This window comes from Podarcis cretensis (genome assembly GCF_951804945.1).
Source record: "Podarcis cretensis genome assembly, chromosome: 3".
In the NCBI taxonomy this organism is placed as follows: Eukaryota; Metazoa; Chordata; class Lepidosauria; order Squamata; family Lacertidae; genus Podarcis; species Podarcis cretensis.
Window position 1 is genome coordinate 40,881,262 of NC_137172.1, and position 22,702 is coordinate 40,903,963.

The following is a 22,702-nucleotide window of genomic DNA, read 5'->3' on the forward strand; positions in this document are numbered from 1 at the left end:
TTCTAGCATATACAAGAGCAGCACACATTCACTCAGTGCTTGCATCATAAGCTTCAATTCCTGCTCCCCTAATTTCACCAGGCTTTTTTCCCCCCCACTCCTTGCAATTCCTAGCCTCTCCACCAAAAAAAGAGTGGGAGAGATTCTGCAGAATGGCCAAATTTGGAAACTTGATCAAGACATGAGAATTTTAAGCAGAGCATACAGATACAGAGCTCTGTACATGCAAGGTGTGTTTTTTTTCTTCTAAAAAAAAAGAATAAAACTTCAGAAGCAAGAAAGTTAGAATACTGGAAATTGTGTATGCTATGGAAGAGAAGCAAATAGGGGGGGGGGAATTCTTATTTTGCAAAAATTATTCTGTTACTTCTAGTCATAGGGAAGGGAAGAGCTATGCGAAGGTGAAATCCAGCTCTGGAAATTCAATAAGCATTTTTTTTCTTGCTCATTTTGAAACCTATCTTCTTCGCAGACATGCAGTCAAATACCATGCATGTTTGCTCAGAAGTAAGTTATCGCTGTCTCCAATGCGGCTTACATCAAATGAAGTGTGCATAAAACTGCAGCCTTAAGTATTAACAAGAAAGCTGAGATTCTCCAGGTGCTTATTTTGCATTCAGTGTGGTGCAATCAGAGAGTTGTAGAATACACTGCAAAAAAGGCAGGATCTAGACAAAGTTCGTTGAACTTGCGTCTCCCCTGAAATCAATGGAATTTAAGTCGTGACTAACCTGTCCCATTGATTTCAATGGGCACGAAGTCCAACTAACTTTGTCTGGATCCAAGCCCCCTCCCTCCAGTTACAGTAACTGGATTTAAAATGAATGGAACTGGAGACCCCTAGCTCCAAGAATCAAGGTCCCAGCCCTCTGCCTTCCCCCAGATCCTTCATGCGATGGCTCGGGCACCAACACAGAACAGTCCTAAGGCCATCCCACCAAGCACCTGCCTCAGCAGCAAATTTCACTAGGCTCAGATAACAGCTGAACTTCCTCCACACTTGCCTTTCTACAAGAAAAATGGAGGGCACGAATAAGCTCAGCAGGATGCAGGTAACCTATAAAAATGATCTGGGATGCAGACTGAATTTGTACTGAAATGAATAGCCCTGAGTGTGCACACCTCTGTGGGGCTTGTTAACTTGGTCTCTAAGAGCTATAATTAAAGAGACATATTCAAGATGCCAGGGAAGAGTTTTTCTGCTTCCTCTGAAATTCAACAGAAATGAATAGGGGAATGCCACAGGGCAGAGATGGCTGAACTACCAATGTCCAATTTCAGTGGCTTAAATGTTAATAGGGCACGTCTTTTTAAAAAATCTTTGAAGTTCTGCAGGAATCCGTTCACAATCCACAGAGATCCCAAGTGACAAGAAGTGCCTTATAATACAAGCTGGTGGCCAATATACTAATCATTGGAGCTGCATCCAGATGACTAGAGAAGAGCACTACTCTAGAGAGGGTCCCATGAGTTCCAGGTTTCTCTAAGCAGAGGACATTTCTTTCCCAAGCTAGACCATAACTGAAAGTAAGAAGGAACAGCCCATGCTAGAACATGCGGGCCAGAACTGGTCGGATTTCCAAGGATAGCCTTTCCCCTGCAAAACCCAAGCTGCTGGGACCCCATCTAGGACAGAAGTAGGGCTGGATAATGTGCGACCAACAATGAAACTGGACAGGCTGAGGCATGTGCAGAGGAGATAGAAAAACAACAACACACAAACGAAAAGACGCAACTGCAAAAATCCAGCTTTGACTGAGCGAGGCCTGAGAGGTGAGTACACCCAGCATTTGCCAGCAGCAGCAGCATTGGAAAGAAAAGGAGAGAGACAGAGAGAGAAAAAGGAAAGAAAAGAAACAGCCATGAGTGTTATGAATGCACACAATACACAAATGTTGGCTCCACTCCCACAACCCCATGATGAGTTTTCCCCACCCGGATCCTACAAAAAGCAGCACATCAAATTTCCAGCACTCTGGGTTTTTAAAAAGCTGGTGTGAGACAAAAACTACAAGTAGCTACATTGCAGAAGAACCCAAACTCTGGTGCAGGCAACATAGACGATCTAGAATGCAAAGCTCCCTCTGGGCAACTTCATGCTGAGATTCTGCCTCAAATCCTGACTTACATCCTGGTGTTACTACACTGCAATGGGAGTCAAGCCATTAGACAAGAGTGTAGCCCACCCGCTCTTCCCTCTTATAGACTCGGCAGGTCAATTACCAGGGTGTGCAGCTTCTCCTCCAAATCCTGATTGGTTCTCTGTGAGGCTGTGTAACTGTTCTGCAATCTATAGACAGACACAAGATCATTCAGGTTACTGAAGTGACACAAGACACCCTGCAATTCAGATGTTAGGTGAGGTGGAGATATTTCAAGAAGCCGTGTGCCATGGCTCCAAGTCATAGTTTCACACCTCCCAGTCCATAGATGAGCAGTTGACCTTTCCTTGTAGCAAGCCCAAGAAGTTTAAGTTGAGGGAGGAATGTTATGTTCATGGATAGAAGAGATGGAAGAAAAAACAAGCCTGACCAACTTGCAGAGGACCAAAACTGGTCTTGGTCTCAGCCTTGGAGAAAGGATGCTAAAGGAATCAGAAGATTCAAAGAAGACTCTTAAACCTAGTTTTATCTAATGGGAGGGAAAGCTTTGCCAACAAGTGTCAATCCCATCGCCCTTTCTGCATTTCCCATCTTCTTTTCTATCTATGAAGACCTTTACAATAATTACTGCATCCATCTTCATAATGAACTTGCCCCATTATCCTTATTTCTAAGCTGAGTCAACTTGTCTATGCTCTCTGCACTCAAGAAATCAGGAGCTGAACATGGGATGAACCTAAATCTCAGGTCCAGGTCCATCTAGTTAATTTCCAAGGTTGTGGGACAGAGGAAAAATCCTCCAAACTTCTATCTATAGGTCATCACCTCAATGACTCAACAAATGCTAGTAGTTTTGCTCACTGGAACAAAATGATGCAGCTAAAACAGATACCATGGGGGAGGATTAATGAATGCATCTTCTGACAATTGTGCCTGCCTTCCCTATACCCTACCAGGATTAAATGCAGCACCCTTCCCTTGAGGCAGGGTGAAGCAAAATCCCTTTGCCATACTCAGCTGCTTTAGTTTTTAGCAAAGATGAGGCAAGGTCTAATCTTCTTCATCATACCTATTTCACCTCTCAGATTGTGCCATGTGGTAGTCATAAAGATATTAACATATCAGTCCCAGGGAACACTAAGCCAGTAAGGCATAGCATGAAAAATGCTGACGGACGAATTTTGGCTTTTAAAATAAGGTTTCCACCCCACTCATGGCCCCCATCCCAAGGACCCACTTAACACTAAACCATTTCCTGTGCACAGAATGATTCATACGACTGTCAGCGGGGAGGGAGGGGACAAAATATATTGTGCAATGACACATTTATTGCTTCCCCCCAAAATCTGAAAATAGCAATCCAAAGTATAGGACATACATCTCAGATTCTTAGGAAGCAATGTGTCCTTCTATCCAGCTGGTTCCCTTCTCTTACAGCACCCCAGAGCTTCTTAAAGCTGACATACCTACGGAACTTGTCCTTGAATTTTTCTAGCTCCTCACGATTCTGGCCCAGCTCCATCTCCAGATAGTCTTGCCCAGACTCCAACTCCCTTTCCATTGTCTCCATTTTGTTGGTGACATAAGCCAGACGCCGACGCAGCTCCTCATTCTCATGCTGCAACAACCTAAGGCAAACAAAGCAACAACATCCTGAATAAAAACTACAAGTGCTGCAGTCTTCCATAGAGTCGTACCTAGAAAGTCGAACACCTTGGCTCCCGAACAAATCGGCTCCCAAACAATCAAAACCCTGAAGTGAGTGTTCCGGTTTTCAAATGTTTTTTTGGAACCTGAACGTCCGCAACTTCTGATTGGCTACAGGAGCTTCCTGCAACCAATCAGAAGCTGCACTTTGGTTTTGGAAGTTGAACGGACTTCCGGAACAGATTCCATTCCATGGTACGACTGTACAACACTTACAGCCTCACTTTTGAAAGAGGGCTGCAGCAAGGCGCATTCAGACAATTCTGCCAACCCCTTCCCTTCTCTTTTCAGGTGAAAGCAGCACACAGGATATGAAAAGACATCTGGAGAAAATGACTGTGTTGTGAAAAAATCTCGGGATGAGTTTACAGATCTTCCCTGCCCCCAGCAACCATTCACCACAAGAGAGGAAATAAAGCCCAGGTTTCCAACATAATAATAATTTTAAAACCCCATTTGCAAACCTCCATTTCATAGTGCTGAGGCATAGCTCAGCACTAGAACCAGTGCAACTTCAAATGCATGAATGAGCAAAAAAACAGTTTATTCACTCTTAAGTTTTCATGTCCAACAAGGAATTACAGTACATTTTACTACAGAGGTTTTCAGGTATCCCCCTAAGCCAGACATAGGCAACCTTCGGCCCTCCAGATGTTTTGGCCTACAACTCCCATGATCCCTAGCTAACAGGACCAGTGGTCAGGGATGATTGGAATTGTAGTCCAAAACATCTGGAGGGACGAAGGTTGCCTATGCCTGCCCTAAGCTCTACTGGATTCCTGCCAGTGCCTTCGAGTTCCAGGAGGAGGACTCTGGAGGCATATCTGCACATCAGGAAGAAGAGGATCAACAGAGATTGGGAAAGATGGGTCATAAGGTGCATTCTGGTGGTCAGGAAGCAAGGGTGTTCTAGTGAAGCCTTTTCTGGATCTTGCGCCACTAAATTCTGTTTATGAGTAGCAAGCCGCTTTGAGTAGGCCTGAGCACATACGGGAATCTGCTGTAGATAAGAAAAGGTCATGTCAGTTGATCATACTGCCACCAGAGCAGAGACAGAGAGCCTTATTCTCAGTAGCCCGCCACTCATCCATGCCTGCAGCGTCTCAGTTTACAGTATCTGTACTAAACACAGTAGCCAGATGGGGCTGTGCAGTTTAGGTGTCCTCCACTGGAAGATGAGACTCACTCAATAATTTACGTGCTGCCATGAAACATCTAGCAAGGATGCAGGGAGGCGGGTCAGTCGACATCGGCCCATCTCCACCCTCACAGAGGAAAAGTGACCCAGTTTCCAAGCAAGTGAGTGGAATCAGTCTATGGAGGAAGATACAGCCTATGTTTGCATAACGGCTCACTGGCACAGAAGTCTTCTGCTGCCCCAGCCATACATCTGCTTGCATGCGCAAAGTCTCCCAACAGTTCTGCTACTATTGCATTGGGTTTGTTCTTCACTGATTTAAGAGCAGTCCAAAATATTGCTGCCTCCTTGCAGATATTTTTACACATCTGACTTTCATAGTGAGAGAGACTGCACAAAGGACATATCCCAAGCACAGCAGATCACATTCAAATAATAGCACTTAAAACATGTTTTCAAGAAATTAAAATAGATGCCTGCTGTTGGAATGAATGATTGCCTATCCACTCTTCCTGCTGGAACAGCAAGTTGAAAACCTAATGTAAATTTTGGACCCTTTGTTTGTGCTTGTACAGCTGGCTCTCCACCTACACTAGCTTTGGCATCTATGCCCGAGGCAGCTATATCAGTTCCGGGATCGTCGTTCCAGCCACTGCACCATCAAGCTTGTGAGATAACGCTTCCTGATGGGCACAGAGCAGAGAACCTCTGGCCTGCAAATTATCATCATCATCAAATTTATTACCAGGGCGGGTTACATAAATTTGAAATTCAGTATTAAAAACCATTAAAACAAATTTCAGTCACAATAATAGGGTGGGTCCTGAGTATCTCAGGTGCCAAAGGCCAGGGTAAACCTGACCTGCCAGGTGACACCTTCTGGTCCTGAAACCAAACCCATCTTCTCCACGCTTGACATAATGTGTGATGGCAGGTAGAAACATGGCTGCAGAATGCAGGTTTAAATTTTAGCTGATATGTGTTTAATCCCACTTGGGCAGTATATCCCCCACCCCAAAGGCCAGCTTTGATAGGTGGGTGGGACCACCCCTATCAATCACCTGGTGTCACTATGACACCAGATGATTGGCAGGTAGGTGGTCCCACCCACCTACCAAGCTTGGCCCATCAGGGTGGGGGAAGATGAAGATCTGGCTCATCAAACCCAAAAGGCCCCAGCCCTGGTGTAGAGCCTTAAAGGAAGGGAAAGCCATCACACAAGTTCAGAGAATGAGCATAAATGTAGTAGCCTGGAAAATAAAGATTTGCATAACGAAAGCGACGAAGATACTTACCTCATCCTTTCTGCATCCGTCAAGGGCTCCTGTGCAAAAAAGGAAACAGAAGCAAGAATCTCACTGAAAAATATGGGCAAGTTTTCAGAGTGGCAAACTGAAGCATACAAGTGCCAGATGGATATAACCCACAGCACCCTCTAATTCTCATACAAAGAGCTCTGGTCCAACCACACCCAGATGGGATTAATTTTATTTATTTTATTTATTTATTGAATTTATATACCACCCTATACCCAGAGGTCTCAGAGCGGTTAAGATTCAATCCTGCACTATACCAGCCTAAATTATCTCAGTCACTAGACAGCTTTAAATTGACAGCATTACAGTGTTCACTATGAAAACCGAAGACCTGCTCTGTGGTGAATACGATCCTTCGTTAATGAACAGACCGAGGGAGATACTCCCAGCCACTTTTTTTGTTCTCTTTTACTGCCCATGAGCATCCACGCTGCATTTAGGATACCCACTGGCCAGCAAATACTATATACTGTCCTGTACTCTATATTGCTCAGGCCACCATACACGTAGGTAAAGCACCACACAAATGAGACCGCTACCAACAATCTTAAAACAATCCCCATTGTATAGGAAGACACTTCAAGTTACATGCCATTGTTTTGTTTTTAATTATTTCTTACATTTCCTGGCCCCCTCCCAACCAGCTATTCCTCCAAGGAGCTCAGGGGAGCATGCAGGGCCTCTCCCCACCCCCCAATTTATCCTCAGAAAAAGGACTTTGAGGTAGGTTAGGCCTAGAGAGTGTTAGCAGTCGAAGGTCGTTCTGTGAGCATCCTGCCTCTGTAGGAATTTGAACTCTGGCCTTCCCAGACCTAATCAAACACTACACCATACGGACTTAATATCCCTAAACAATACTGACACATACTGCTGAGTTCAGATTTTGGGGAGGACCCTTGCGCAAAACACCCTCAGCAAACTGCAACTGCCTGCTTCCATTCTTTTTATTTTTGTTGCTACCACCTGCTTATCTACCAGTTTGCCCGGGTCTCTGCTACTTTTTGCTTGCTCACTGCATCTCTAGGTCCAGGGGGCTTTCAATGATGGGCCCCTTGCTAGGGCAAAGGGCCTTGGCAGGTGCCCAATCATGCCAGCCTAAGACAGTGGTCCTGAACGTACTGACTGTAGCAAGATTTGCCCTATCAGATTACACAGTATGGGGCAACTGGCAATCTCCCAGCATGCAATGCCTGATATAAGAGGGCAGGAGAGAGATCTGGGCAAAGACAAAACGCCTTTTCATTAGGGTACACTCAGCTTAAGAACCTCTTTCCGTGATGGATGGGAGTGAGTGGCATTTTTTCTCAAGAACTGTGACTCCTACAAAGGTGCCTGAGGAATTTACCGGGCAGTTTAGCAAAACAGGTAAGCTGCCACAAACACATATACTGGCACTCGACAGGTAAGCATCTCCAAAGAAGCGTACCCAGGGCAACCTGGATGCCATAAGGAAGGAAGAAAATCAATGGGCTACTCAGAAAGCATGACATATTCAGTATTCAAGCATGTGGGCTCAGTTTCCGATTTTAAGGATCAACACAAGCAGGGAATGAGCTAATAAGAAACATGTTGGGTGGATAATATTTGGGAATAAAACCCCTTTGGTCAAACCTCACGGAGACTCAAGGAGATCTGCTCTAAGTTACGACAGACAAAACTTGGCAGACAAACATCTGTCCCTCACTCCCTCTTCACTAAGCACCTACCTTGTTTAGCGCTAAGCTGAAGGAAGGGGAGGCTCTGGGTGAGGCACTGCCCTCCTCCTGGCTCCAACGTGAGGGAGGGGAGAAGGGCCCTTTTCCCGAGTAGCTCGGCTCCAGCACTGGCCTCGGGCTAGTTCTGCAGCCCAGGGGCTGTAGCCACACGAGCCGCGGTGGGTATTCACTCTGGTCTTGCCCTTCATCCCTCCCTCCCTCCTGACCCAGCGTCTTCCACGGAGGCAGATGCTGTTGCTCAGAAGACACCCTTGCCAAGCCCAGCTCTGCCAGGTGCTGCAGCTGATACTGACACAGATCCACCACCCGCTTCTCCATGGAGAGGAACTTCTCCTTGCTGTCCGTCCTCACCAAGACGGGCTTCCTCCTTAGCCTGGAAGCCCTCTCCATCTCCTCTGGCAGCTTCTTACGGCAAGGTACCACATCGAGACCCTCGCGCCTCCGCTCTGCTTTCCTCCTAGTGAGCCGAGGGCTTTTCTCAGCCGTCCGCCTGGTGCCTTCAGGCTGGCTCTCCTTCTGCCCTTCTGGTGTGGAGCACCTGGGAGAAGTGGGGGAGTCCTGGCTCCCTTCTCCTGCTCTGCCCTCCCCCAAGGAGTGCAAGTGGACAGGGCTCAGCACCCGGTGGGTGATCTCGTCCAGGAACTTGGAGAACTGGAGCTTCTCCTCTGTGATCTTCTCCTTCCGCCTGACAGAGTCAGAGCAGCTCCCGCTGTTGTGCTCAGAGCCGCGCTTGTCCTGCCTGCTCAGGCACAGCTGAGGGTCGCTGTACTTCCGTGAGCGGCGGCCACGGGCCAGGGTCTCCACCGAGCGAGATTTGCGCAGGCTCTCAGGCCGCACTTCCAGCATGTCTGTCTGCTTCAAGATGCCCTTGAGGGGCAGGTGGGTCGATGGGACATGGAACTTCCTAGGTGCTAAGATCTCAGCGGGCTCTTTGAACATGAGGGAGCGCTCCAGGCTTCTACTCTTGAAGGAGCAAGTTGGCCTCCGGCCTTCGTCCCCAGAAACCACTACCGTCTCTACGCTTCGACTCATGAACTTACTGAGCCGCCCGCGGCTAGGGTGCCGACAGTGCCTCACACTCCGCCTTCCCGTTTTCCCGCTGTGAAGCAGCACAGGCGACAGAGTCCGGCTCTTCAGGTTCAGCTCTGCTTGGCACCCTGCTAGCTCCTTGTCGCTGCTCGACTCCAGAGACCAGGAAGAAAAGTTAACGTTGCAAACCTCATACCCATCCACCTGCTGTTTGGGCTGGCCTGCCTTGGGGTAACTAAACCCCTTCGGCTGACGAAGCGGGACCAGGCCCTTAGCTGCCCGGCTTTCAGTTACCTGACTCTGCTCCGCCAAAATCACACCATCTTGGTCGTCGCGCAGGATGGGCAGCTCGTGCCGGATCTCGCGGTGCTGCGGAGGAGCCTTGCGGTAAGGCTTCTTGGAAGGTGCAGTGCTCGTCATTGTCCCCTCGCTTGACTTGCACAATAGGTCACCTGCCGAGAGCAGAAATTGCAGAGAAGAAAGAGAGTCACATATTCCCCATTCAGCCCAGATACGTTCCCACAAGGCAGTCAGATATCCTGTGTCCCACAGCAGCCAAACATCCAGAGAACCGAGGAAAGAGGCAGGCCAGAGCCTTGGAAAGCAGCTGTAGTAAAAAAGGAGGGAAGAAGAAAAAGCACAGCTGTGTCCTCCCAGCCAGCAAGAGCAGAGGATTGGCTCATCCTCTCTCTCTCTGTGTTATGCACATACACACACTAACATACAGTGTGTGTCCAGATTATATATAGCAAACGAGAACAGGCCTCAGAGCAGCATATTGATTGGGCTCTTTAGGAAAGGCCGTTTCCGATATGGAAACTGAAAACCTTGCAGGCGGGAATGACAGGCCAGGCAGGAGCTATTGATCTTGTGCTGTCGCTGCCAAGAGGGACTACATGGGAGAGAACGGCAGGCATTAAGCATGCCGACAGGCTGGAGTTATTATGTGCTTGTATTAGTTAAAGCCAAATTACTCCCAAGTGTGTCAGGGATAAAACGGCAGAGAGAGGCACTTTCACTGCCACTCTAAGGGCAAAGCTTGGAGGCACTTCTAGGACAGAAGGAACCCTGCTGAAAGCTGCTGAGTTATGCTACTGCATCAGGGCTTAACAACGCAGGCCTACATTCTGTAAAAGCTATGAGCCATGAACAGCACCTACCTGTGTCAGGTTCCAGGACAGCATTCGCAAGAAGCAGCAGGCAATTTATAATGGGGATGGGCGGGGGGGGGGGGAGAATCAGGACTGATGCAAATGTTCCTGAAAGCACAGACAAGAGGCCTCTGCCTTCTGCTGTGTAGGTAAAAAATTAGCCAAGGGCAATGATCCTTCTGCTGCTGGCCAAGACTATAAACTTGTCAACAAATGCAAGTCAAGTGTCCAAAAGCCTTCCAGAAATCAGGCAGCCAGGCTTGACGGAAGCTCAGCCATGAAATCCTTCTATGATATTACAAGGGAGCTGGAATCTGCCTTCCTCGGGCCTTTCAGTCCTCACAGCCCCTGCAAAGTTCACAAACCATGTGGCCCCAAAACAGCATTTCCTGAGGTAGCTAAAAGGATACAGGAAATGTTGCTCTGTGAAATCTCATCAACTAGAACGCCCTTAACAGATGATACTCCTCTACAGACAAGGACTGCACGCAGAACTTGCCTGTGCTGGATTCGGCACAGCTCTTGGCTTGCTTCCGTTTCTAAGTACTACGCTAGAATGATGTAACAGCATCAAGTACTTCTACTACTGACATACATCAAGGGCAAACAGCAGGCTTGGCACTGCAGGAAAGTGACAATAAGCACATGCTCACAACAAAGGTCAGTCAGGGCAGAAAAGGTGAGGCCTGCTAAAGGAGCAGGGAGCACAGACATGGCCAGAGTATGACGCTTCAGGGAATGCTTTGCTGAAGGCACCTTCATTTCAAGCAAGCAGTTTCTTGTCCATTTCCTCCTCCACAAGGAATGCATTTCCTTCAGCCAATGTGCAATAAAAAACCCCAACATCATAGGTTTTGCAGCCCTCAAGAGTCAGCCTATTGTAATGCCTGCTTAGAGCAGAGCAAGAGGTAAACGAAGACAAAGAAACAAACACAGCTTCTCTGTGGCATTTTGCTCTGTAGAGCCACTGGGTTCTTATCAAGTCAATAACAATTTGGGTAAAGAAGGCACAGTACCTTTGTGCTTAAACTGCCTGGAACTGTCCCATTACTCCCATGGTTCCCTCCAGCATTCCATTACACACAAGTCAAAACATATCTGTACAGCTGGAGGTAAACGCAGGGCAGCTACAATACCAATGACAATGTTTTGCAGGCACCACGTCTTCCAGACTGCAGCAGTCAAAGCTTCTGTAAGGCCTCTAGTAACCTGATGACTCATGGGTGAAAGTGCGTGCCTTTTGCTACCTCCCCCCGCAGTACTGAACCCACTGAATTAAAACATGCTACCCTGCTAATCAAAAAAGGCTGTAAAAACTATCCATTAATTAAATCATAACAGCAAGCGCAAAAATGAGCAAAGATAACTGGTTGCAAATTAAACATGGTCCTAGTATATTCTTGAAAACCAGTTTAAACAGAAATGACTTACGGTTTTCTAAAAACAACAACAACAACAACAAGGCTGGCCATTTAAGAGACCTCCTGGAAGTAACGTTCTATAATCTGGGGTCAGTCTTGAGAAGGGCTTCCTTAGCGCTCTACATTTCTCATTGTAGGAAGAATCATAGCTCAGTAGTAGCTATGGTTTTGAATGCAGAAGGCCCCAGGCTGAATCATCTCCAGGTAAAAGGACCAGAGAGCAGATGACACGAGTGAGACTCCCTGGGGAGCCTCAACAAATAGGCTAAACTGGACTAGATGGGTAAGTAGTGACCAGATATATGACGACTTCTTATGTACATCTCGTTCATAAAGGGGATTGGGTAAGGCCTCTTTGGCCAACTCTCACTGAAGGAAGGTCAAATGTGGAGCAGTGCAACGCCTAAGTATGAGGCAATCCCCACAGCTAAACCTATAACAGATACGCTGAAGAACTTACCAGCCTGGATTCAGATTTGAAGCCTCATGAAGAAGGCACTCAACCCAACAACCTAAAAAGTGAGGAAAACAAAGACGGTTTACTATGGAGCTCAGCTCCTCCTCTCTTTTCCAGCTCAAGGAATAAACACTTATGTCAGTCCCCACCTGAAATAGCCCAATCTGTAGGATCACAGGTCAGATGGGGGTGGGGGGAATAGCTGCAAATACCTAAATAAAGCTCAAAACTGTCAACAAAACATTCTGGTAGAGCACATTTTCCCATGTACACCAAAGGGTAATACTGAGTACAGTCATACCTTAGTTTTCAAACAGCTTAGTTCTCGAACGCTTTGGCTCCCGAATGCCACAAACCCGGAAGTGAGTGTTCCAGTTTGTGAACTATTTTTGGAGCTTCCTGCAGCCAATTGGAAGCCACACCTTGGTTTCTGAACGTTTTGGAAGTTGAACGGATTTCCAGAATTGATTCTGTTCGAGAACCGAGGTACGACTGTATTTTGATTTTACAACTATTTGCTGCTGTACTGATCCATGAGAAAACAAGAGTTCAGGTACTGATTCATAAAAGGCTCAGGAGTCAAAATGAAGGTGGACAGCAGATTCCCATGAAACAGACCACACTGTCCTCTATTTCTGAAAGGAATTGTAAGATGTATTGGGGGGGGGATGCTTTTGAAATCTGTACCAACTATTTGCTGGCCCTCTTAAGAGAATGTCCCTCACCTTCTTTACCACAGATCATCTCTCCCATGCCTAGCTCTCAGAGCAAAATGAGCCTAAAATGTACAGGCATGGCATATATACAACCGGATGCCCACAAGGTCAGGGAACTTTGAACAGAGGGGTAGAACAACAGGTCGGAGAATAGGATTCTGGCCTGCTATTTCCACTCAAGCTCTCACACAATCTGGTGGGGTTGCATTGCTGAAGTTTTCCCTGGCCCTCCCAGCTACTTTCCTCTATCAATGACACCCACCCTTGGAGTTGGGGTTACATTATGTGTACAAAAACTCCACACCCTAAGTCAGAGCCATAAACAAAGTTAGTGTAACAGGAAGCCAGGAGGGCCTGTGCTGGGCAAGAGAGCTGCTGAAACAAGTCTTTGAGATGCCCTAGGATTGGCCCTGCCCCAACAAGCTTGTTGGCCCCTTTCCTTACTACAGTGTTTTCTTCGGGCCTCAACTAGCACAGAACAAACAATCTCACAATAGCATAGCTATTCTGTTCCAAGGCCACAGAGCAATAACTAGATCTACACTTCTCCAAGTCCAACAATACAGGAACGCAGCACGGTGCCTGTGAATAGACTTGTGGGGGTGGGGAGAGGCTTTCCAAGAAGGCTCAGCATACTCTCCAATTCCATGCAAACACAGAAACAGGACAATTGTTTTCATCAGGTGCAAAATTCAGCAGCCTGAGAATCTCACTTTTTTATTTATTTTAAAAGCTGCAAGATCCTAGTTTTTCAAATGCATAAAATATATTATACATGTATCTGTACACACATGCACAACCATATAGAGGTCATATAACTAAATAAACATGGTGGTTTGTTGCTTAATAAAAAGTACAAAATGCAACCCAAAAGTTTACACAGTAAAACAAGTTACAAACAATGTAAAGCAGCAGAAGAGAAATGTTCTATTGTCAGGGAAGGCAAGCACAAGAACAATTGTCGTGGTCAGGTAACTTCCTGTTGGGTTCGGGCTCTTCCCTCCACAAGGATGGTGGGCCTAGTGAGATGGTCTGCCCATGGAGACTAAGAGAATCCTTTGGGAGCTTCCTAGTGGCACGACTGGGGCACCTGTTGAAACCTTTGTTGCTCTGTGGAATGCAGATGTGGCTCAGATAATTGACACAATTACTCCTAAGCATGTGGCAAGCTAAATAGGTCCCACTCAGTACCTGGATTTACCAGGCAGTTGGGACAGTGAAGTGGCTAGGGAGATGGCTTAAACACAGTGCTGAAAAACTTGCAATGATCATAAAATACATCAAGAGCTCACAAGTCTACTCTGTGGTGGAGTGAGGGCAGTGCAGCTTCTCCAAATGGTATTCCAAACATGAACTAAGTTGCTATGCACCTTGGCAAGAAGGTTGCTTGCATGCCTCCCACTTAAACATCACCAGTGTTGCAGTTTAATCAATGAACATGCCCAGCATGCGGTCTGGTTCTTTTTCGTTAAGATTTTTCAATAGCTGTGGCCTGTGAATGAGAGTAAGGCACCTGCTGGGGTGTTGACAATCAACTGTGTACTCAATCTTGCCCCTTATGGCTTATAAAAGCTAGCAGAGAAGAGTTCACCTACAAGTTCAGAGGTTATCTTGAATATTGAATCAGGTGGTTGTAAGGCTTAAAGAAGCCTTCCCTAGACCCCAAGGATTGCAACAACTATCAAGAAGTCACATGAAAAAAGGCTTTACTCACTATAGGCCCATTTCTGAACACAATTTTACATTGTGGGCACCTGTCTTTCAAGCCTTTGATGCCTTAGGGTCCAGCCACCTCAAGGATAGTTCCACCCCCCCCCCATATGTTCATGTGTTAAAATCTTTGTCAGAGGTCCTTCACTGGATGCTCCTATCTTCTGAAATTAGGTGGGTGACTACCACAGAGAGAGCCATTTTGGTTATAGCAGCCTGGTTTTGAAACCTTTTCCCCTAGAGAGACTCGTGTGGTCCTTGTGTTGTTTTGATATCAGGCAAAAGCCTTTTTATTTCCTGTGCATTTTTAAAACCTAGGATATTATCCAACCAAGAGCCCGGTCCATGTGAACAGCATTTTGTCATCCTTGCCTCATCTACAAGAGACATTGTCCTCTACAGTGGAACATGCACTGATTCCCACGCGCTTCTCCTGTGTCCTGCTGGGTTCTAGAGTACAACATACACGTCCCCTGCTCAGCTCCCTTCCTCCCGCCCATCGCACATGACAAAATACCCAGGGTACCACTGCATAACCCCTTGCAGACATTCCCCACATAGGCCTCTCATAAAACAAGGGACTTACAGACCCAAAGTGATGTCCTGTCCAAACATATTCGCCCTCCCGGCTCTGAGTCTGCGCATCCAACAGCATCTGGGCAACGGCTTCTGAAACCAGGGAAAGGGAACTTTGTGAGAGTTACCAATCGGCTTGACACGCAGGAACACACAAAGAAAACCACAGTACAGGCAAGAACATAGTCAGCGCTGGACGCAGAGTATTCTAACTAGGTTTTCAATGAGTATCACAGAACCCGAGCATCAGGCCACAATTCCACAGCATACTGGAAAGGCCTTTAAAACGATTCCCCTTTTTTAAAAAAAAAGAAAAAAAGACAGGAATATTCAACTGCTTGATGTACTTATTGAACAGGCATTTATTCTGGAGTAGAAGATTGCCATGAATTATGCAGATACGTTCATTATTCCACCTCAGTCGCAACAGCCCAACCTAATTTGCTGTGAGACAAAGGAGCGATCTTCTGTGTGGGGTGCCCCTCACTTGGCCACAGAGAGGCTTGGATGCTGTTAAGAGCTCAGTGAGCAGCAAGTCAATACAATCTGCAATTCGGTATTCCATCCGGTTTTGAGAAGTAATCTTATCTAAGGACAACTAGAGTAACTGGAGAATAGCAGCTCCCTGAGAGAAACAGGTTTTTAAAAGTTTAAAGCCAAAGTCAAGTGACAGCAATGGATAGTTTACAGTTAGCTTTATAATGGTAAAAAGAAAAAGTAGCTTGGTTTTAAAAAGCTCAGTCTCTATAACTTATAAGGAAGCCACATTCATAGGAAACTAAGAAACCTCAACACTTTTAAGTTACGTTATTTTCTGGATTAGTCGTATCGTAAGATGCTTCTAAGTCATGCTATCAGGGATCACGTGAAGTAGCCAATCTCCCACAGCTTTCCCCCTTCTAGTTCACTAGCACAGTCACAGCTTACCCATGTTAAGGCTTAAAAAGCAACATCAATTCCACAAAATTAGTTCTCATATTTATGCCAAAACACCAATGGAATTTAACTACAAATTGGATTTAGTTCAGAGTCAAACTCACAGGCCTTGTTCGCGCATCATTGTTTGATAACATTTTTTTGAGAAAATGAATGCAGCCTTTGGAAGATTTAGCTAAGAAAACTCGGCATTCAAAAGAATGGAGGAAGAAACTATAAAAAACAAACCACATTCCCCAAACTGCCCACTTTTCCTCTTCTGTTCAAAACACACATACATGCACTTCCATTCTTAAACAAACTCATCAATGATTCCATGAACTGCGGATTATTGTCTTCCACCTTCTATCCTAAGCCTTTTTAAAAATTTATCAACAACACACAATCACTGTTCCCAATACCACTCAGCTACCACCAAAACACAAGCAGATTCATTATGTTGCTGCACAGCTGCGGAGAAAAAAACAGGTTACAACAGGAAGCTGAAGATTTAGATAACCAGGTTTCCAAAGAAGCAGGGAGCAGTTTTTGCTGTTGTTTTTCTGAGAGCTTTGATTATGGCCAGTTCAGAGAGCAGAAGCTCAATTTCCTCACCTTTCCAATACTAATTTCATAATACAAATGTTACGGCTGAGCATGCCTAACAATTTTCACACCACTGGAAAATGAGATGAATCAACTTAACTGATTCCTGAGTCCTTAAAGGACTGAGGTTGGAGATTCAACCCCTAAACATTATTTTGGTACACGGTTGTCATTCCTGCCTTCAGCAGTCAGTATTCTGTACTGCAGCAAAGTTATTTCTACAAATCTAAAGAAACCGAACCTTCATTACTTTGTACATTATTTTGTTTCCTAGAACCAGTGAAGAGGGACTCTATCAAAAACTTTGACAAGCTAAGTAAATGTTGGGACAGTCAACAAATGGCATGCAATTGTATGCTACTTTCCCCTGGCTTTTCTATTTATGCAATGAAACACAAACTTTGAGGCTGTTGTTGGGAGTGGAATACAAGCTTTTAACTCTTCCCAGGGTAGACAAATGGCAGGGAAAACGTTGCTTTCCTACGGGGGGGCGGGGGGCTGGAGAGGAAGTTGCATGGTCCTGATGATGGTTTCCACAGTTACTTTTCCATGGAGAAGAGACAAAAAGTCAGGGGAATGAAACACACAACTGAATTTAATATGTAGTCCGGCACTACATCAATAGTTTGTTCCTTGTTAAATAACTGCAGTGAAGCAAGTACGTCCAGGAGAGGGAGCTTTAGCTCTAGCCAGAGAACGGTAGTGTTGTCACAGGGATTCTCACGAACTTATATATATTTTTATTAGATGAATCCTTCGTCTCTCTTTTATTTATAAGCCTGCTTAAAATAGTGTGCTGCTCCATCGGCTCCTTCCACTGTCAATCACTACAAACAAGGAGAGTGGGGAGGAGGCTAGAGAACACACAAGTACCACATTCTACTTATGAGTGGCTACTAGCCGCAATGGATACGTTCTGCCTCCACTGAACAAGATCATATGACTCTGAACGCCGTTTTCTGGGACTCACAAATGGCGAGAGTGCTGCCAAACGCCAGTCCTGCTTGCAGGCTTCCCACAGGCGACTGGCTGGCCACTGCGAGAACAGGATGCTGGACTAGATGGGCCTTGATCCAGAAAGACTTATTATGTTCTTACACGAGACAAGCCAGAACGAGTCGAGGTTGCACTGCAGAAGACAAACCTGGCTTTTCAACCCTAAAAGTCTTGTCTACAACCCTTACAATTCCAGACCACTCCATCAGGTGTTATCCTAGGAGCATCCCGCACACAGCTCTGGACAAAGAACATGACAGAGCTTCAGAATAAAAATCTGTAAGTGCACCTTGCACTATATTGAGTAATCGCTGTGTAGCAAGTCTCCGTATCCTCACATAACCCTACCATTAAAGCTCAAAAGCTCACAAAATGCAATGTGAACAGTAAAGGTAAAGGTAAAGGGACCCCTGACTGTTAGGTTCAGTCACAGACGACTCTGGGGTTGAGGCACTCATCTCACTTTACTGGCCGAGGGAGCCAGCATACAGCATACAGTCATGTGGCCAGCATGACTAAGCCACTTCTGGCGAACCAGAGCAGCGCACAGAAACGCTGTTTACCTTCCTGTCGGAGTGATACCTATTTATCTACTTGCACTCTGACGTGCTTTTGAACTGCTAGGTTGGCGGGAACAGGGACCGAGCAACAGGAGCTCACCCCGTCATGGGGATTTGAACCGCCGACCTTCTGATCAGCAAGCCCTAGGCTCTGTGGTTTAGACCACAGAGCCACCCACTCTAAAAGAAAGTATTACTTGCGGTCTCTGTTGAGATCCACCACCATAAGCTCCTGCCAATGGGAAGAGGTGAGCTCTTCTGACCGTATGCTATTAACATGCCATTATGTGCACTTTTAAAATATGCATACCCTTTGGGTATATGGGATGTGTCCAGGGAGGTCAAAGAGATTGGGAGAATAAAGGAAGAAAATAATTGGTAGTGCTTTTGCGGATCAAGGAAACATCTGACCACAAGGACTTTTCTAAGCAGCAGCTTTTCACACACCAGGCAAAGTATTGTAGCTCGCAGCTGGGAATATGGGAAGCACCCACTGAAAAGCAGTTTCCATAAAACTCTTTCCCCCACAGTTCAAAGAACAACACCCCAAAATATGGGCTTTCAATCACAGGCAAGATCTTCAATTATAAAGGTATTAAATCATCTGTACTTGGAGAGAGCACACTCAACCAGGAAGAAAGCATCCTAGTCAATCTTTCCTTCCAGAACAGCCCCACAACCACACTGATGTGAACTACCTCTGTTGTGTAGACTGGCAGGAACAGGCAGATGCCAAGCACGCCACACATTTGGACCAAAGGTATCCATGGCTGCTCTCCTGAGAGCAGAAGTAGGATGAGTCCCAATTTCCCCTTCAGTTCAGAAGGTACAGTCTGATAGCTCAAACAACTAATCCAGTCATCAGGGATCCAACCAGTAACATGCAGGAGTGGCCCCACCTCAACAGGAGTTGAATTGAGCACAAGCTAGTCCATTTGCAGGGAACAGGCACAGTTATTGTAGGCTTTTAGGTGCTGCTGCTGGTTAAGGTAAAGGTAAAGGACCCTGACAGTTAAGTCCAGTCGCTAATGACTCTGGGGTTGCAGCGCTCATCTTGCTTTAATGGCCGAGGGAGCCGATGTTTGTCTGCAGACAGTTTTTCCAGGTCATGTGGCGAAACCAGAGCAGCTCACGGAAACGCTGTTTACCTTCCCGCCAGAGTGGTACCTATTTATCTACTTGCTTTCGAGCTGCTAGGTTGGCAGGAGCTGAGACCGAGCAACGGGAGCTCACCCCATCGTGGGCTCAGTGGTTTAGACCACAGCGCCACCCGCCCCTAAAGCAACCGTCTCTGCTTGCTGAGTTCCTCAGTTACCATGGATGTGGATTTTTTCCCCCACTGTTTAACATAAACTCAACTCTTCTGCTTTCATAAGTACGGAGAAGAAGTCTAAACCTTAAAACACTGTCTGCAAACACAACCCAGGCCCCTCCTACCTGCGTGCCTGCAGGCCACCAGGTGTGGCCAAGAACGGCACAAGCTACGCACTAAACACACCTTTGATGTGGAGCTGAAAGCATGTAGCCGCAGGGCATGAACAGCACGCCGCCTGCCGCCAGGCTGACTCTATGCTCAGGAATGCAGGCTGAAACCACAGGCCAAGAAAGACAAACACACTGCATTCCACGCAAAGCAGAGAACAAAAACAAGCAGCCAAGCCCACGTGGCCTCCGCAGTCCCTCCAACTATGCCAGCTACAGACCTCCACCACTGCCTCAGCCGTGAACCCGGACAGAGGAGTACTGGAGCCACTACCAAGTGCACTGAAGCAAACAAAATAGGGTGAGAAGGGGAATTCATAAGGATAACTTTCGTGTGTGTGTGTGTGTGTGTGTGTGTGTGTGCACGCGCACACATGCGCATTTGTTTCTGTAGACTGGGCTAACTGGGAAGCAGCTGGATCCTTCTAGCCAAGAATGGTTTTAAGAAATATGTAAGAAGCTTCTCCCTTCCTCCCTGCCAACCCAGCTTTTGCTCAAAACAGCCAGAATTCAACCATCGAAAAATATCGTTTTAGCAGAAGGAAGCTGAAAGAAACTGCTAAACTACCCTTTAATGTTTGGTTTAACACAACTCCCTTTTTCAAAGCCGGTTACCATTCCACCCCCCCCCCCCCCCCCGGGCAGGGTATTTCTCTCTTCTCCACCTCAACACCCTTTCACACAAATACACTACCAAAAGTCAGCAAAGGCTGATATGATTTCTGCTCTACTGAACTCTTCCTCTCAGAGCCACCTGCCACAACAGGAAGCCTCAGAAATCAAGGAATCAAGGCAAAGGTCTCAGATGCCTGGTAAACATGGAGGGGACCCTGCTCTTAAAGCCGCCCACACAGGGTGGAGCTACATACATGCTATGCACCCACAAAGTCTTCAGAGGCAGAAGTGTTCTCTAATCCTGCTTCTCCTTTGCAAAGGCAACAATGAATTATGAGAATCCAACCTATTAAACTTCTCCAGACTGAGAAGCTCTGATTCTCTTTCAGCTATAGGACCACCTTGGCTATGTTATGGCTTAGTGTCAATTGCCCATGTGCAAAGCAGAATACAGTACTACAACTTTTACCTCCCTACAGTGCTGTTGTGAAGACAAGCAAAGCCAATTCCACTCCACTTATGCGCTGACATGAGTGACATTGTACAGTAACAGTGGACAATATGAACAGGTAACCTTATGTCTCCATCAAAATTAAACGGTTGCCAGTTTTTGTCAAGTACAAGCAGCTGTCCGTGGTGTGCACTATGTAGGACTAATATGAATGGATTGTGCTAATAATATACAATTAAAGGACATTACTGAAATAGGAGACGGTTTACCTCAAAAAGAGCTGTTGCCAGCTTCCCAGACAAGGCTAGATCAAGCTGAAGGGCACTGCCTTCCCTCTTAATTGTCTCACACAAATGTTCTGCTTTCAAGTTTGCTTTTGGAAACTAAAAGTGTGAATCACATTCTCTCTCCAAAAACACTGAACTTAAATCCAGGACTGCCTTGAGATTGTCCAAGACAATTTCTGCCCCACTCCCCTTACAGGTAGAAGCTTGTTAGAACCCCAGACCAAGTGTTATTGCAAGGCAAAGACAAACAGCTCACGCCTTGTTTGTTCCATTTTATAGCACAATCGGTTTTGTTTTGCTTTTTAGCAAATGCCCTTCAACGATCCAGGGGTGGTTTGGCTTCATGTGAACGATCAAGGAACACAGGGAGCACCTGGAAAGTTGTGGAAGGTTTGCTACCATGGTTTTAATTAAAAGTGGGGGGGGGGCACGGCCTACAAAAATGAAAATGGGCAGGGAAAGCGCCAAAAACATAGAGAGGCAATGCGAAGTAAGACCAATGAGGCAGCAGGGTGTGCCACCCTCTCACTGCAAGCTAGAGAAATGCAACAAAAATCCCATTCTCTTCTAAGATACTGAAATACGTTTCCTCGTTTCCAAGCACATGCCCATGAAGAAAAGCCCCTTTAGGCTCCACCAAAAGAAAGGGGGAGGGAGCCCTTTTACCAGCCACCCCCTCCAACTGCTCCCAGCTTCCACAAGTCTCAGCAGTACTGTCTCTCCCAGCATTCAGATAAGCAGGAAAACAGCAGGCAGGCAAAGGAGGTGTCTCTGCGCTTACCCAGCTCCCGCCCACGTTTATCCTTTGTATGTTTTACAGCATCTCAGGGCAAAGCCCTCATCCTGCCACTGGTGGGCGGGCAGAGCAGGGGAAAGGGGCCCTTTATAATTGTAGTGTTGCAATCTGCCAGCCTGGCCAGGCAGCCTGTTCCTGCCTGCATATATTAAATACCTTATAACTGATTACACCCCCATGGGGCATGATTAGCAGTCTTCAGAGAACAAAGTCTACTTTCATAGGAATAGGAAGAGACACGTACTGTGAAGTTACTATATACAGCTGGGCAAAGAGAATACGACAAGGAGAATTAAAGTCTTATTTGCATGTCCATCAGCTCTCCCTTGTCCAATCCCTCCCCTCAACACCCCCCCCCCCAAATTATTCACAGTACCTCCAAAACATTTCCATGTGAAAAGTAAAAAGGTAAAGGTACCCCTGCCCGTACGGGCCAGTCTTGACAGACTCTGGGGTTGTGCGCCCATCTCACTTAAGAGGCCAGGGGCCAGCGCTGTCCGGAGACACTTCCGGGTCACGTGGCCAGCGTGACATCGCTGCTCTGGCCAGAGCCAGAGCCAGAGCCGCACACGGAAACGCCGTTTACCTTCCCGCTGGTAAGCGGTCCCTATTTATCTACTTGCACCCAGAGGTGCTTTCGAACTGCTAGGTTGGCAGGCGCTGGGACCGAGCAGCGGGAGCGCACCCCGCCGCAGGGATTCGAACCGCCGACCTTTCGATCGGCAAGATCGGCAAGCCCTAGGCGCTGAGGCTTTAACCCACAGCGCCACCTGCGTCCCATGTGAAAAGTAGCCAGCAACAAACCGTGAACTATCATGACCGACAATGAATTATCCTCATTTTAAAACTCAGTGAGTGTAGATGCACACAGGTGCTGTGGACAACATGCAATCCCTTGAAATAAGCATATCCAAGGTTCATCAGTCATCATAAGGTTAACTCCTTTCAGGCAGAAA

General features: G+C 46.5%; 1 protein-coding gene across 5 annotated transcripts in view; it reads right to left on the reverse strand.

Annotated features, from left to right (window-relative positions):
• The window catches only part of TJAP1 (tight junction associated protein 1), a 43,013-nt gene that overhangs the window by 7,337 nt on the left and 12,974 nt on the right, over positions 1 to 22,702 (reverse strand). For 3 of the 5 annotated variants that reach the window (XM_079969258.1, XM_079969260.1, XM_079969259.1), the window contains 7 exons: positions 15,053 to 15,131; positions 12,040 to 12,091; positions 9,302 to 9,459; positions 6,243 to 6,271; positions 3,569 to 3,730; positions 2,224 to 2,290; positions 1,737 to 1,766 (listed from right to left, as the gene is read on the reverse strand). In XM_079969258.1, coding sequence (XP_079825384.1) covers positions 1,737 to 1,766; positions 2,224 to 2,290; positions 3,569 to 3,730; positions 6,243 to 6,271; positions 9,302 to 9,427 — 414 coding nt within the window. In that variant the 5' untranslated portion in view covers positions 9,428 to 9,459; positions 12,040 to 12,091; positions 15,053 to 15,131. Of the gene's footprint in view, positions 1 to 1,736; positions 1,767 to 2,223; positions 2,291 to 3,568; positions 3,731 to 6,242; positions 6,272 to 9,301; positions 9,460 to 12,039; positions 12,092 to 15,048; positions 15,132 to 22,702 lie in introns of all 5 variants that reach the window. The other 2 variants (XM_079969257.1, XM_079969261.1) reach the window with 2 other exon arrangements.